Source organism: Hoplias malabaricus, chromosome 5 (genome assembly GCF_029633855.1).
Source record: "Hoplias malabaricus isolate fHopMal1 chromosome 5, fHopMal1.hap1, whole genome shotgun sequence".
NCBI classification, from domain to species: domain Eukaryota; kingdom Metazoa; phylum Chordata; class Actinopteri; order Characiformes; family Erythrinidae; genus Hoplias; species Hoplias malabaricus.
In genome coordinates, this window is record NC_089804.1 from 1460863 (window position 1) to 1477161 (window position 16299).

The 16299-nt window shown below is 38.5% G+C and overlaps 1 protein-coding gene across 1 annotated transcript in view; it reads left to right on the forward strand.

Moving 5' to 3' along the window:
* The window catches only part of LOC136696374 (uncharacterized), a 53422-nt gene extending 40716 nt beyond the window's left edge, over nt 1–12706 (forward strand). Inside the window, exons 14-22 of the mRNA XM_066670734.1 lie at nt 335–1440; nt 2060–2117; nt 2227–2413; nt 2718–4488; nt 5256–5432; nt 6650–6823; nt 7486–7662; nt 7831–8001; nt 8072–12706. Of these exons, the coding sequence (XP_066526831.1) occupies nt 335–1440; nt 2060–2117; nt 2227–2413; nt 2718–4488; nt 5256–5432; nt 6650–6823; nt 7486–7662; nt 7831–8001; nt 8072–8090 (3840 nt within the window). The 3' untranslated portion in view covers nt 8091–12706. The remainder of the gene's footprint in view (nt 1–334; nt 1441–2059; nt 2118–2226; nt 2414–2717; nt 4489–5255; nt 5433–6649; nt 6824–7485; nt 7663–7830; nt 8002–8071) is intronic.
* Nucleotides 12707–16299: the final 3593 nt, after the last annotated feature.

Genomic DNA, 16299 nt, shown 5'->3' on the forward strand with positions numbered 1-16299 from the left:
TGAGGTAGATCAGACCTTGGAGAACTGGTCTATGTTATACAGGCACTTGGCCTCACCCTCCACACAGTTATCTTATATTAACAGAGCTTCAGTCCCAGTTCATAATCTCTGATCAGTGCAAACACGGTCTTTAAATAATCGTATTTTATATACATAGCCAGCCTGAAGTGATGCATTAAAATAGATTCCTTCACTGCACTTCAGAGAGAGAGAGAATAGTGACAGGTCAGTGGATCATCAGCTGTACTTCAGAGAGAGAGACAGTTATGCTGAACCCAGCTCTATGTCAATTAAGAGCGAATGGTCAACGAATCATCCACTGTACTTCTGAGAGAGAGACAGTTCTGCTGAACTCGGCTGTGTGTTCATAGACAGTGACAGGTCGATGAGTCCTCCACAGAACTTCAGAGAGGGTGACAGTTCTCCTGAACCCAGCTGTGTGTCGATGAAGAGCGACCAGTCTATGAGTCCTCCACAGAACTTCAGAGAGAGAGACAGTTCTCCTGAACCCAGCTGTGTGTCGATGAAGAGCGACCAGTCCATAAGTCCTCCACAGAACTTCAGAGAGAGAGACATCTCTGCTGAACCCAGCTGTGTGTCGATGAAGAGTGACCAGTCCATAAGTCCTCCACAGAATTTCAGAGAGAGAGACATCTCTGCTGAACCCAGCTGTGTGTCGATGAAGAGTGACCAGTCCATAAGTCCTCCACAGAACTTCAGAGAGAGAGACAGTTCTCCTGAACCCAGCTGTGTGTCGATGAAGAGCGACCAGTCTATGAGTCCTCCACAGAACTTCAGAGAGAGAGACAGTTCTCCTGAACCCAGCTGTGTGTCGATGAAGAGTGACCAGTCCATAAGTCCTCCACAGAACTTCAGAGAGAGAGACATCTCTGCTGAACCCAGCTGTGTGTCGATGAAGAGTGACCAGTCCATAAGTCCTCCACAGAACTTCAGAGAGAGAGACAGTTCTCCTGAACCCAGCTGTGTGTCAATGAAGAGCGACCAGTCGATGAGACCTCCACAGAACTTCAGAGAGAGAGACATCTCTGCTGAACCCAGCTGTGTGTCGATGAAGAGCGACCAGTCTATGAGTCCTCCACAGAACTTCAGAGAGAGAGACAGTTCTCCTGAACCCAACTGTGTGTCGATGAAGCGTGACCAGCCCATAAGTCCTCCACAGAACTTCAGAGAGAGAGACATCTCTGCTGAACCCAGCTGTGTGTCGATGAAGAGTGACCAGTCGATGAGTCCTCCACAGAACTCCAGAGAGCGAGACAGTTCTGCTGAACCCAGCTGTGTGTTCATAAACAGTGACAGGTCGATGAGTTCTTCACAGAACTTCAGAGAGAGAGACAGCTTTGCTGAACCCAGCTGTGTGTCTATGAAGAGCGACTGGTCAGTGAATCGATCACAGAACCTCAACAGAGTATTTGTTGTGAGGTAAGGATGGTGTGATGGATTGAAACGTTGTTCCTCAGTGCCAGTTCCACCCTATAGATCTGTTCATTATGAAGTGCTTTCCGAGATGTACCAGGGAATATGGGGCAGAAACACTACAGTGTGCAGTACTGTAGCTCTCCTGGACTGGCAGTGAGGAACACTGGGAAAACATGAAAAATTTATGATAAATTACAGTCTTGTAAATTGAATGGTGGACTTTATTTTTCTAATTGCTACAGATTTCTTCATAGACTTAAAATGAAACCTCTTTTTCTCTATCTCTCTGTCAGTCTCAATAGAAACTCTCACTATAGCTGTCTAAATATCTGTCTGTCTTTTGCCCTACCTACCTAAACATCTATTCCTCTACAAACCCTGCCTACTTACCAGTCTACAACTGTACCTATGCATCTGTATTTATCTACATTGAATATCATTCTAATCTTTAACATTTTTTTTTCTAGAAATACTTGCACAAGTATTTAATTCAGGAAATGCATATCTAGAGTATATTCAGTTATTTTTGAAATACTAGTATTGCCACCTCATTAACTCAATGACAATCTTTATTGAAGTGTGTTTTGATCTAACGTTTCTCCAATTTTTCTCCAATTAACAGTGTCCAACACAAGGAATCAAAAATTACCAACACTACACATCTGGAATCCATTTTTAAGGTACTATAGTTGTGTGTGTGTGTGTTTAACTTGTAAAAACCTTTAAAACCATACGCTGCAGTAAAATTATTTACTTTAAACAGCATGATTTTGTGGTTTTCTTGTACAGTTGGTTCCCGATCAGGATCTGGAGCAAAGACTTGTCTTTCTGCCAAAGAAGAAGAGGAGTGTAAAACTGTTGAGTTCAGATTACCCAGCATGCTCTGAGAGAGAGGAGGAGGAGGATGGAGGAGTCGGAGAGGGAGTGATGAAGATCACTATGAAGCTCACGAGGAACGTTGACACACTACAGAGAAGTAAGAGCTTTTTACACCACTGTATTCACATTTTAGAGTCTGATTATCTAAACCAGTCTTTACCTTTCATTTCAAATTCACTGCAATTATCAGCACAACAGAAACTTATATCAGGTCTGTGTTCTGACTTGTTTATAAATCCAGCTCATTTCGTACTGAGGAGTTCTTCACAGTGACACTCTAATCATTAATGTGGGAGATATCAGCTCATGTTGTTAAATATGGAGTTAATGTAGAGTGGGCTGAATAATATTATAATCAGACAATGAAACATCTTTCATCTCATTCTCTTTGTGTCGTTCAGAGCTGGACTTTGTTCATCAGAAACACCTCAAGGCCACACTCATGGAGAAATCCAGGAGAATTAATGAAGGACTCTCACAGCACGGAATATCACCACTTCTGCATAAGATCTACACAGATCTGTACATCACAGAGGGAGGGAGTGGAGAGGTCAATATTGAACATGAGGTCAGACAGATTGAGACAGTGTCCAGGAGACCAGCAGCACAGGAGAAACCCATCAAATGCAGCCAGCTCTTTAAAGATAAAGCCATCAGAACTGTGCTGACTAAAGGAGTGGCTGGAATTGGAAAAACAGTCTCTGTGCAGAAGTTCATTCTGGACTGGGCCGAAGGAAAAGAAAACCAGGACGTCCTCTTCATATTTCCACTTCCTTTCAGAGAGCTGAACCTGATGAAGGAGAAAAGACTCAGTCTGATGGAGCTTCTTCATCAGTTTTTCCCCAAAATAAAAGAATTAAAATCAATAGATTGTGACTGTTCCAAAGTCTTGTTCATCTTTGATGGTCTGGATGAGTGTCGACTTCCTCTGGACTTCCAGAACAATGAGAGATTGTGGGATGTAATACAGTCAGCCTCAGTGGATGTGCTGCTGACAAACCTCATCAAGGGGAATCTGCTTCCCTCTGCTCTCCTCTGGATCACCTCTCGACCAGCAGCAGCCAATCAGATCCCTCCTGAGTGTGTTGCCCAGGTAACAGAGGTACGAGGGTTCAGTGACCCTCAGAAAGAGGAGTACTTCAGGAAGAGGATCAGTGACCAGAGCCTGGCCAATCACATCATCTCCCACATCAAGTCATCCAGAAGCCTCTACATCATGTGCCACATCCCAGTCTTCTGCTGGATCTCAGCCACGGTTCTAGAGGGAGTTTTGGGTGGAGCAGAGGGTGGAGAGGCCCCCAAGACTCTGACTCAAATGTTCACACACTTCCTGATCTTTCAGATCAAACACAAGGAACAAAAGTACCAGGGAAACCAGGAGGTTGATCTTCAGAAAACTAGAGAGAGTGTCCTGGCTCTGGGAAAACTGGCTTTCCAACAGCTGGAGAAAGGCAATCTGATCTTCTACGAGGATGACCTAAGTGAGTGTGGCATTGATGTCAGAGAAGTGTCAGTGTACTCAGGAGTCTGTACTCAGATCTTCAGAGAGGAGTTTGGGCTGCACCTGGGGAAGGTGTTCAGCTTTGTCCACCTGAGTGTCCAGGAGTTTCTGGCTGCTTTATACGCATTCCTCTCCTTCATCAGCAGAGATGAACCAGAAGAGAGCTCCACTGATCTCTCTGGGATCTTCAGAGCATCCACTATGTCAAAGTTCCTGAAGTGTGCAGTGGACAAGGCCTTACAGAGTAAGAATGGACACCTGGACCTTTTCCTTCGGTTCCTTCTGGGTTTCTCACTGGAGTCCAATCAGACTCCCTTACAAGGAATACTGACTCAGACAGGAATCAGATCTCACAGCACAGAGGAGACATTGCAGTATATCAAGGAGATGATCAGGGAGAACTCCTCTCCAGAGACGTCCATCAATCTGTTCCACTGTCTGAATGAACTGGGTGATCATTCTCTAGAGCAGGAAGTACAGAAATACCTGAACAGAGGAGATTATTATAGTCTCAGTGGACTCAGACTCTCTCCAGCTCAGTGGTCAGCTCTGGTGTTTGTGTTGTTGAACTCTGAAGAAGATCTGGAGGAGTTTAAACTGAATAAATATAACAGATCAGAGGAATGTCTCCTGAAGCTGCTGCCAGTGGTCAAAGTGTCAAGAAGAGCAAAGTGAGTAATTTCGAACTTACACTTTGTGTGTGTGTGTGTGTGTGTGTGTGTGTGTGTGTGAGAGAGAGAGAGAGAGAGAGAGAGAGAGAGAGAGTCCGTGCATGTCTCTAAGTAGCTATGAGGATACTGAGTTCCTGTGTTTCTGACTTAATCTAGGAAGTTTTCATTTTTTTTAAATGATAGCTTAAATACATGATTTTATAATGTGAAATTCTTTAAAGATGGCCTGCAAAATATAATGGGAGACTTTTTAAGTGATTTTTTTAATGTGACAGTTTGATGAAATGATTATTTATTTAAGGTAGAACTCTAAATAAAATGGCTGATTTTTTGTGTTGTTTAATATATCTTAGTAGTATTTTCAATGTTTTAAGGGTTATTTTAAGTAGTCATTTATTTCAGTTTGAAGTCTAATTTTTTACATCTTTTAACATGAAATTTTAAATTTTTTAAGGAGGTTTTTTTAAAATGTGACCTGCAAAATATAATGGGAGACTTTTTCCTAGTGTTCATTTCTCTGTCCTATCCTCCCATTTCCCCCTCTCTGTCTGTATGTATTTGTAAATATTTTCCATTCATGTCTTCATCATAACATTGGGCAACAATATGAATATCTCATATGTGCTATTATCAAAGTGAGGTTTAACACTGTGATTTCTGTATATAATACTCTCTATGTGAGTGTGTGTGTGTGTGTGTGTGTGTGTGTGTGTGTGTGTCTATGTAGCGTGATGTCAGTTATCTGATGTATAAGTTTTTTGTTCCAGTTATTGGTGCAGTAATCTGACAGAGAAAAGTTGTGCAGCTCTGGCTTCAGCTCTCAGCTCTAAATCATCATGTCTGAGAGAACTGGATCTGGGTGAGAATGGACAGATGAAGGATTTAGGAGTGGAGCTGCTTTGTGCTGGACTGGAGAATCTACACTGTAAACTGGAGACACTGGGGTAAGTTTAATGATTAATTTATAGATGCCTCAGTTGGAATACATTTTGTTTCACTTTAGTCCTAGCCTGTAACACTCTGTACATCACACTGATCATAACAACTAGTCAACTGATATTTGGTTTATGGGTAAATGCAACTTATTATCATATTGTTACATTATTGTTGCCATAATGTTACACAGTTATGATAATGGGGATAGCTACTTAGCACTGCTGCTCTCCTATGTTAGGGACTGTTTTCTACAGCTCAGTATTTGATTTCCGGCAGTCCCCATGTGGTCCATTAGAAGTGATGATAGTAATCCATGAGAGATGCAAAACTGCAGGCAGCCAATCAGAGTTTTACTTATTTAATCTAAAGTCTGCAGGACATTGACATTTATCTGGAAAAAACACAGTAAATAACATGAGAACTACAGGTCTCCTGCTAAAACAGCGTCCCCTCCTCAAACACACACAATCATCCCCAACTACAGTATCATTAATGTGACAGGGTGGACAGATCTTATTGGAAATCATTTTCACAAATACTTTCAACAAATTCTGGAGGACTTTCCAATGACCAGCCAATGACTGTCATCTAAATAATGTGGGCATGTTCTCTTCAGCATTGTGTAGCATTAACACTATCTCCTAACAGCCACACAATCACACACACATACAGAGAAACATGCACACACATACACACTTTACAGACACACATACACATACATACAAACACAAAAATATGTTTATTATAAAGTATATATACAAACGTTGTAGAGCAGTCTCTTTTTAAATTCATTATTTTTGAAAAGGAATTTTAATGAGAAATTCAAAGGAATGATTCCAGAATTTTGGAGTAAACCTCCTTACCTATGTTTTAATATATTTAATATTTTAATTCATGGAAATGTTTTATAAATTGAAATAATGGTGTTTTGATCAAATATTCATATCCTAGTATAAAACCTCCCTACACTCTAAATGTGTCATTTAAACAGGGATTTATTATTACCGTTTGACAGTGAATGAATTCCCCTCATCTCTTTTTGACAACTGGAGTGTTCTTTATCACAGCAACAGACAAAAACACAACTTTCCCAAATGCAGTCGCATCAAAGTGATGTTTATCATTAAAATAAAATAGATATGGTTTAGGACTTTGTATCTCTGCACTGTATATTGTGTACTTTATGTGATGGCAGTATTTAGAAGCATCTTAATTTCTTTTCTAGGTTACGTGGTTGTAATCTTTCAGCGAGAAGCTGTGCAGCTCTGGCCTCACCTCTCAGCTCTAACTCCTCTTGTCTGAGAGAACTGGATCTGAGTCACAATGAACTGCAGGATTCAGGAGTGAAACTGCTTTGTGCTACATTGGAGAATCCACACTGTAAACTGGAGACACTAATGTAAGTCCTGCACTTTAACACTGTGGTTATTAGTGGTTTAATGATCTGTTTTATAGATGCCTCAGCATGTAACAGTCTGTAAATTACACACTACCAAACAATAACAGCAACAGTTTATGGTAAATATATGATCATATTGTTACATAAAGGAGACCCTGGAATTTAATCCTGATTAAGACAAATTCATCTTTAGTGAAGCAGAAAGCTTTTCAAACAAATTAACACCCAGTGTCATGTATCTCCTAAAAGAATTGTTTCAGCTACAGTTCAGAAATAAATTATGGTTGAACATAAACCCAGATTTTTATGTCACATATGCATTAGATGTCAACGCCATGTTAAAAAATTGTCTCTGTTTGAAATAGAGTTGTGGAAACAAAGTTCTGTTTAATTATTTTTCAATGTATATTTTCCTATCATCAAGTAGAACTTCATTTGATGTTATATTTGTTATTATTTTTAATATTCATTTATATTGTATGAGTTTAAAACTGACCTGACAAGTAATCCAGTGTAATGTAAAATGTGATTTATCCTGTTTAACATAAACACATAAACACACATTGTGAATGTTGGTGTATTTGTTTTTGTTTGTTGTTGTTGTGTGTGTGGGTGTGTGTATAAAATATCATTGTTCTGATGTATTGTAATTTATTTTCCAGGCTGTGTGACTGTAATCTCACAGAGAAAAGCTGTACATATTTGGCCTCAGCTCTCAGCTCTATTTCCTCAAGTCTCAGAGAACTGGATCTGAGTGGCAATAAACAGCTGAAGGATTCCGGAGTGAAGCTACTCTGTGTTGGACTGAAGAATCCACACTGTAAACTGGAGAAACTGCTGTAAGATCATCATATGATCATTGTGTGCATTTTCTCACATGCATATTTGTGTCTATTCAACTGTGTTGATGGGTATTTGTATGCATTTTTGTTTATTTTTACATTCTTGTGAGTGTGTCATTTGTGTTAATTTGCAAGTATGAAGATTTTCTCTCTTTCTCTCCCTAGTCTCTCTGGCTGCAGTATTACAGGTGAAGGCTTTGCTGCTTTGGCCTCAGCTCTAGAATCAAACCCCTCTCACCTGAGAGAACTGAACCTGGTCTCCAATAATCCAGGAGAGTTGGGAAAGAAGCTCTCTGATATAAAGGAGGATCCATTCTTTAAACTGGAGAAACTAGAGTGAGTTATTGACTGTCATTTTTATGATATAATGAGTGTAATTTACTCAAATTTTTTTCTCATTTTACAGGTTATATGATAGTCTATAAAGCTGATCTGCTCTCACACTGTGGCTGATGACTAGAGGATGAAGTCTCAGTACAAACATGCTTATTATGCCTATCTGAGAACAAGACAAGTTGATATCATATTGGTGCCTGTTCTTACCAAAACATCACTTCCTGTCTGCTTTTTCTTGGAAGTGATCATTCCAGTGATCATATTGTTCCTGGCATTGCTACCCCATAAAAAGCTGTATGTTTCATATAAGGCAACAAATTTTTATCTTGCTGAAATCAGATTAAAAACAGAATAAGTCATTTTATATATGTTCATTATAAGTCAGAGTTATTTAGTGTATGGTTATGACCACATTCATACAAAAAAAAACACATGACATATAAGGGATTCATAAGAAAACTATAAACTTTTGGGTAAACCTTATAATTTAATATCAAACATTTTTGTAGCTTGTTGTTCCTTATAAAATGTTACAATAATTTAGATCATATATCTAAGTCATATATGATCTATACAAAATTCACCTCTTGAACTTAAAACAATTTTACCCAGGATGTGTTTTGACCATGAAAAATTCATGTCTGACCTTGCAAGTATTTAAAGCAATATTTAACATTACAACTTATATAGAAACATGCAGTATTATATATCATGTATTATGTAGTACATATATGTATATGTTAAACATTGTTTAACATATACATACTCTGACAGGCAATAAACTTTTAGACCGAGCAATAACAGCAGTGAGAGAAACATGTAACAGAGGAACCTTTAAAACCTAATGGCTGAGTTACCAGAAAGACAGCCAGATTAACCAGTAATACTCAAAGCAGCGGGGTGAGAGACAATACCAATTATTTCAGTGTGGTAATGTAGCAAACCACAAATGTATTTATTGATGTATTTGTTTTTAAATTAAGAAATATATTGTTTGCACAATATTATATTTCATGCATTTCTCAAATCATTTAAAAGCCACCGGAGTCTTTAAATTTCACATCATTGAGGCATCACAGGTGATTAGGCTATTTGATATCACCTTATATTTCAAATGTTTTATAACATCATAATATAAACACTACTATGAAACAATCTAAGCCACCCGAGAAAAGAATATTTTCCTATGCAAAACTATTTATCAGGCTTTATTTATTAATTAAAAGTAATATTTCTTTGGGCACGGCCAACATTTTCTTTGCACAGTAGCCCATAAGATACTAGTTATGCCACTGATGATTCTAATGTGTCAGAATGATTAAAAAATAAAGACTGTAAATGCTTAAATTTCATTCAGTGTCAGCTAATAGCCTCTGATGTGCCCAAAGAGGTCAGTGGTAAAAGTCGCCAAGGACTTTTCAATAAAACATTGCGGTAAAGCTTTATAATACAGCCTGTGTCTTAATGTGTACTTTCCTGGCATTTACTGCGTATCTTCACACATTTTACAGTATATGTTCCCGTGTTTTCAAGTGTATTTACAGTGTGCCTTCCCATAACTATCTTACAATTCAGTGCATTTAAAATACATATTTTTATGAGTACGTCCCTGGCACGTGATGAATCTTCTTGCATTTTAAAGTGTATTTACAGCGTACATCTAAAATACTTACCAGCCCGCGTTTTTACACGTACGTCCCTGACACTTACTGCATCTTCTCAGCGTTTTAAAGGGGGATTTAACTGGTTCTTACAGTGTACCTTCCCATAACAACAGATTTATATATAAGATTTATATGAATCAGTATAAAATACTTACCTGTTCCTACTGTACTTTAACAATTATGCACTTTATTTTTGCTTTTATTCAGCAGGTGAGCTTCATTCACATTCCATGGACTTATTATATTTCTAATTGTCTTGTACTTCATTGTGTGGTTATGAATAATATGATGCGCATTGGCTCCATAATTTTGAAATGTCCTCCCAGGTCTGTAGGTTCAGTTCTACAACATCTTATGACAGGATGAGTAGAAAGAAGTTACCTCTCAATGCACAGCTATGGAAGGCTTGTCATCCAAAGACAAATATATATAAATTCATAACACAATAATAAGACATGCAAAGGTTTATACACGTTTGTATTCAATAATTATAAAGAAACCCAAAGTAAGTGTTGTTCTCTCTTTCTTACACCATGAATACAGGGAAACAATGGGGAGTGGCTGGATTATGTAGTTCCCCATGGTTCTCTGCTTCTTACACCATAACTATAGTGAAACAATGGGGAGAGGGTTGGATTATGTAGTGGACGACTGTTATCCCAGTTTAGTCTGTAAATACACAAAAACAACAGGGAGCGAGCTCCTGTGCTGTTTAAGATTTGCTCTGCCATTGGATTGAGGACACCCACACATCATAGTAATGTGGAGCATTTATTTTCCTTGTCTACACATAGTGCACAAAAGATGGTTAAACAATGTCAACAAGCACCAATTTAAGATAATTATATTTAACAAAAAACATAAAACAATGTTCTACGAACAGTTAATACCTGTAATGTCACTTATTAATTTACATTCCACCTTAAATAACATCTTAACTCACCTTGGACTCAATTGTGAGTAAGAGTAAACCTATTTAAAACATATATAAACAGCAATTTAATTACACAAAACATACTCAATATATACCTAGATGTTGGAAATAAGTGGGTTAAGGTGATTTATGTCAACAATTATATAATAATATAATACATTTTCAGGCCTAAAATTAAGGAGCTGCACCATGCCTTCTCTCAACATGAAACAGCCTACTTGCCACATGGAAAGGCTATTGAAACTCCGCCCCTTTGAACAACTTTTTCTAATAAGCTTTTTTATTTATTTATTTATTCACTGTGGTGAACTGCATTATCTAGTCCGCTAAGTGAAATGCAACATATAATTATTAGAAAAATAATAAGTCCCTGGAATGTGAGTGAAGCTTGGCCACTGAATAAAAACATAAAACAATGACTGTCATACACATAGAATGTACACCATAAATTCAGAGAAATTACATGGTAAAATATCGGAAATTACACTTATATTCCCTAATATTTAAGTACCAGAAAGAACCCGTAAAAGTACACTATGAGGTAAGTTTCCCTTAAAATGCAGGAATGTACACCATAAAAAAGCGAGGAATTGCACTGTAAGTGCCAGGGGAGTACACATTAAAACATAAGACGCACTGATGCATGTAATAAACTTATGGGAAACTGTAAGTACCGGGTAAATAAACTTTAAATTGTGGGAAAATACAACATAAAATGCGTTCTGGGTAAGTACTCGTTAAGATGTGGGCTGGTTTATAAAGTGTTACCAAATTTGCTGCTTCAACCAACTGGGCATCTTTGGGAAGGGGTGGGGGTCTGATCATAAATGCCTTGGCAACTTTATATTATTTTATTAACTTTTGTGTAAGCTCTGGGTTTTTTTAGAGTGACTCTCATGTACAGTGTGGCCAAGGCACACATGCTACATCCAGGTTAGTTTTCTAAGGTGCATCCTTTATGTAACGTATGTAAATTCTCATATTGTGTAGGGTATGTGTTGGAAAATATGTAAGTTTAATATTGATCTTATATGTATGTATGAAATATATATGTCTGAAATGAATATGGATTGTATATGGATTTTTACTTTCATCTACTGAAGAATCATATCTGCTTTTTAAACACTTTTCCATAAGAACCTGGACTCAGTGGCGATTGCTCTAAGACTGCAAGGGAATGTTAAAAAAATATGTGATCAAATATATACTGTTGTGTGTACATGTCATTGAATAAATATGCACTACAACGTGCTCAACTTTTGTTCAGAATCAGCTTCTTATCACTGGTAAAGATGTTGCTTTCCTCCCAATCATTCGCGCAGATTCACAGTGCTTTAAACAGTGAGGACGCTGAGCATCCACTGTTCAGTAGCGAAGCAGCGAAGGGCGGCGAAACGAGATGAGCCATTGGATAAATGCTGGGCTTTGTCCCGCCCATCGGACGCTCAGCGTCTCTGGGGGTCTATGGGGCAGTGGGCTGGCCTCGGCTGGCCCAGACGCTCAGCTTCTGCATGATGATTGGATGATCTGTCTGAGGCTGCATCCCTTTTTGATTGACAGCAAGATGAACGAATCAGCGATCCTTTGGTGTAGAGATCCATGGGAGCATTACATATTCATTCTGTTCTGAGTTGAACCGGAGACTGTCTTAATCCTCTTAGCGGCATTTTCTTTGTTAAAAACGACTAGTGACAAATCGAGCTTCTATTTCTGGTGGGTTTTTTGTAGCTGCTTGTGTTTGGAGACTGACTTCTATCACTCTTTCTGACTTCTATCTCAGTGTCTGTCCAGCGGGTGCTGCTGAGCCCCTCCACCGTCACAAAGCACTCACATGCGGACACACTTCACATGGGCCAAGGCCGTTTAAGCAGCCTAGCTCTGCTGGCCATTGAGAGGACACTAGTCAAGTCCCTGGAAAAAGACGCCTTGTTGGTACGACAGGGTCACAGATCATTTTCTTAAAAAGGAACGGAGGGTAGAAATTACGTATAAATAAACCGACACATTTTATGATGTAGGCCGAAATTGAGCTTCCCCTCCTTGAAAGACCAGAATCCGCCACTGCCTGAACTGTGTCCTAAACTCAGGTCTTAACCTCTGCACCATTCTCTCTCTCTGTCTGATTTGTGAATTATGAAAAGTCCAACTCACAGCTTTTTGCTTTTGATCTTACTGTTTCTGCTATAAAGAGAAATAAAAAAAAATGCTGAATAAAAATGACTGATTTATTAAGTTTATTGGATTCAAAAACATTTTCTTCTAAATTCTTAACTGATTTAGTGATAACAGCTGTGCCTCGATCTTTCAAACTCAGAGATATCCTTCAGCTACACACCACTCTCCCAGCAGCTCTCAGTAAAATTTACTATCGTTTCACAATCATCTCACAAACATGTAACAACTATCTCACCCCTTAGTACCATCTCAAAACAATAATAAAATCTCTCCTTTATCTCATTCATTCATTCATTGTCTGAAAGCACTCTCCTTTATTTCATAAGCATCTTAAAAACATCTAACATAAAAATCTCTCAAATATCCCCCGAAAATCTCACTAATGTCTCAGAATTGTCTCACAAATATTTTATTAACATTTCAGAAGTCTCATTAACATCTCATCACTATAAAATAATAAATAGAGCTCTCCACATTGAAGGCTGTGATGTTCCTGAAAATGAAGGTTGAATATGTTAAATTCAAGTTTCAGGAATTTAAATATTTCTCAGAAAGGTTCAGAAAAGTTTTGGGTGTTTCACATGTTTGTGAAAATAATATCCATACAATAAAAACACATTTCTAAAATATAAATCTTTATTAAACAATAAACACACAATCAGAGAAACAGCAAAATAACATTTTACACATATACCGTAAAATATAACAAGAATAAAAAAACATTTTTAAACATGTATAAACACCACCACAACCATTTTTATGGTTACTTTTAATAAATTAATATCGACCTGACCTCTCTTACCCATTAGATCACAACATATGTTTGACTGACATGGCATAAAACCTGAGGTACCTCTGTCCAGATGTAGTCAAGTCTCTCCCTGTAGGAAACAAACCCTGAATTATAACATGCGCTAGTAATCCACACAGTCCTGGAAGATCTAGTTGTTTTTGTAGCTGTATATGGCTAGAGATATGTTCAATGCTGTAGAGAATTTATTTCTCTTAAATATTTGTGAGCTCCCTGTGCCCTGATCTCATAAACAGTGTCATTATTTTATCTTCCTGAAAACCCAGTGGAAAAAGTAAACCAACCTGTGATTGTGCTTGTGCTGTAGTTTTGCTCTCCTCCAGTAGAGGGCAGACCTCCTGACATTCCATAGCAAAAACCAGCTCTTCAGATAGATGCTGCTGTTGCCATGCAGCCATCTCCCTTGGCATGCTCCCATATCCAGAACTTTGCCCTGCGCACACAAGCTTTCAGATTGCACCCATTCTGGGAGAGGCATGTGAAACCCCATTGATTCTTGTGAAACCCCATTGATCACACAACTGCTCCTACAGTACTAGTGGAGCTCAGCATAACAATTTATTATATTTTTATGCCTTGTCTATATTTTCATTCATTCATTCATTATCTGTAACCGCTTATCCAATTTAGGGTCGCGGTGGGTCCAGAGCCTACCTGGAATCATTGGGCGCAAGGCGGGAATACACCCTGGAGGGGGCGCCAGTCTTTCACGGGGCAACACAGACACACACACACATTCACTCACACACTCACACCTATGGACACTTTTGAGTCGCCAATCCACCTACCAACGTGTGTTTTTGGACTGTGGGAGGAAACCCACACAGACACAGGGAGAACACACCAACTCCTCACAGACAGTCACCTGAAGCGGGAATCGACCCACAACCTCCAGGTTCCTGGAGCTGTGTGACTGCGACACTACCTGCTGCGCCACCGTGCCACCCGCCTTGTCTATATTTCCAATATTAAACATAAATGCTAAACATTTAGAGTGAATCAGACACAGCAGTGCTGCTGGGGTTTTACAGCCTCTGACCATGTAATGAAGCAAGCAAGGTATGCAGAGCAACAGATGGGCTACAGTATGTAACCCAAGAACCACAGAGTGCTCCTGAGTACTTTCCAGCAGTTGTGAACATTGTACATGGACTTAGCAGTGTGTTCATTAACCCTGTCTGATCAAGGAGACTTGGAGCGCAGCAGTGGAACAGAGCCCAGTTAATTATCTGCTTAATTTCTTCAAGCACGATTAGAGCTGTGTTCAGTTCAGCTGGAGGAGGACGTTCAGCTCTGGGAAGAGTGAAATATGACACTGAATCTGACTGTGGAGTCTCCACCTCCTGTTTAGCATTATGCTTATTTGTGCACTTCCTCCTCAGGAAACTAAACCAGTTCACACAAGTATGAGTGAAAGTGAAACTGAAAGTGTGTTTCATGAAGAGAGGACTGAGGAGCAGATTGAGGAGAGAAACACGGAGAGTGAGTGAATCTGAACTGGACTTTCTGACTGATAGGAGTCTGTACTGAATAAAGAAGAGTACAATGGGGTTATTATTATTGTCTTAATGAACAGGAACTGTCTTTCTGACTGATAGGAGTCTGTACTGAATAAAGAAGAGTACAGTGGGGTTATTATTACAGTCTTAATGAACAGAACTGTATTTTTACTTATTGGAGACTGTACTGAATAAAGAAGAGTACAGTGGGGTTATTATTACAGTCTTAATGAACAGAACTGTATTTTTACTTATTGGAGACTGTACTGAATAAAGAAGAGTACAGTGGGGTTATTATTATAGTCTTAATGAACAGAACTGTCTTTCTGACTGATAGGAGACTGTACTGAATAAAGAAGAGTACAGTGGGGTTATTATTACAGTCTTAATGAACAGAACTGTATTTTTACTTATTGGAGACTGTACTGAATAAAGAAGAGTACAGTGGGGTTATTATTATAGTCTTAATGAACAGAACAGTCTTTCTGACTGATAGGAGTCTGTACTGAATTAAGAAGAGTACAGTGGGGTTATTATTATAGTCTTAATGAACAGAACAGTCTTTCTGACTGATAGGAGTCTGTACTGAATAAAGAAGAGTACAGTGGGGTTATTATTATAGTCTTAATGAACAGAACTGTATTTTTACTTATTGGAGACTGTACTGAATAAAGAAGAGTACAGTGGGGTTATTATTACAGTCTTAATGAACAGAACTGTATTTTTACTTATTGGAGACTGTACTGAATAAAGAAGAGTACAGTGGGGTTATTATTACAGTCTTAATGAACAGAACTGTATTTCTGACTGATAGGAGTCTGTACTGAATAAAGAAGAGTACAGTGGGGTTATTATTATAGTCTTAATGAACAGAACTGTATTTTTACTTATTGGAGACTGTACTGAATAAAGAAGAGTACAGTGGGGTTATTATTACAGTCTTAATGAACAGAACTGTATTTTTACTTATTGGAGACTGTACTGAATAAAGAAGAGTACAGTGGGGTTATTATTACAGTCTTAATGAACAGAACTGTATTTTTACTTATTGGAGACTGTACTGAATAAAGAAGAGTACAGTGGGGTTATTATTATAGTCTTAATGAACAGAACTGTCTTTTTACTGATAGGAGTCTGTACTGAATAAAGAAGAGTACAGTGGGTTATTATTATAGTCTTAATGAACAGAACTGACTTCCTGAGCATAGGATGAGG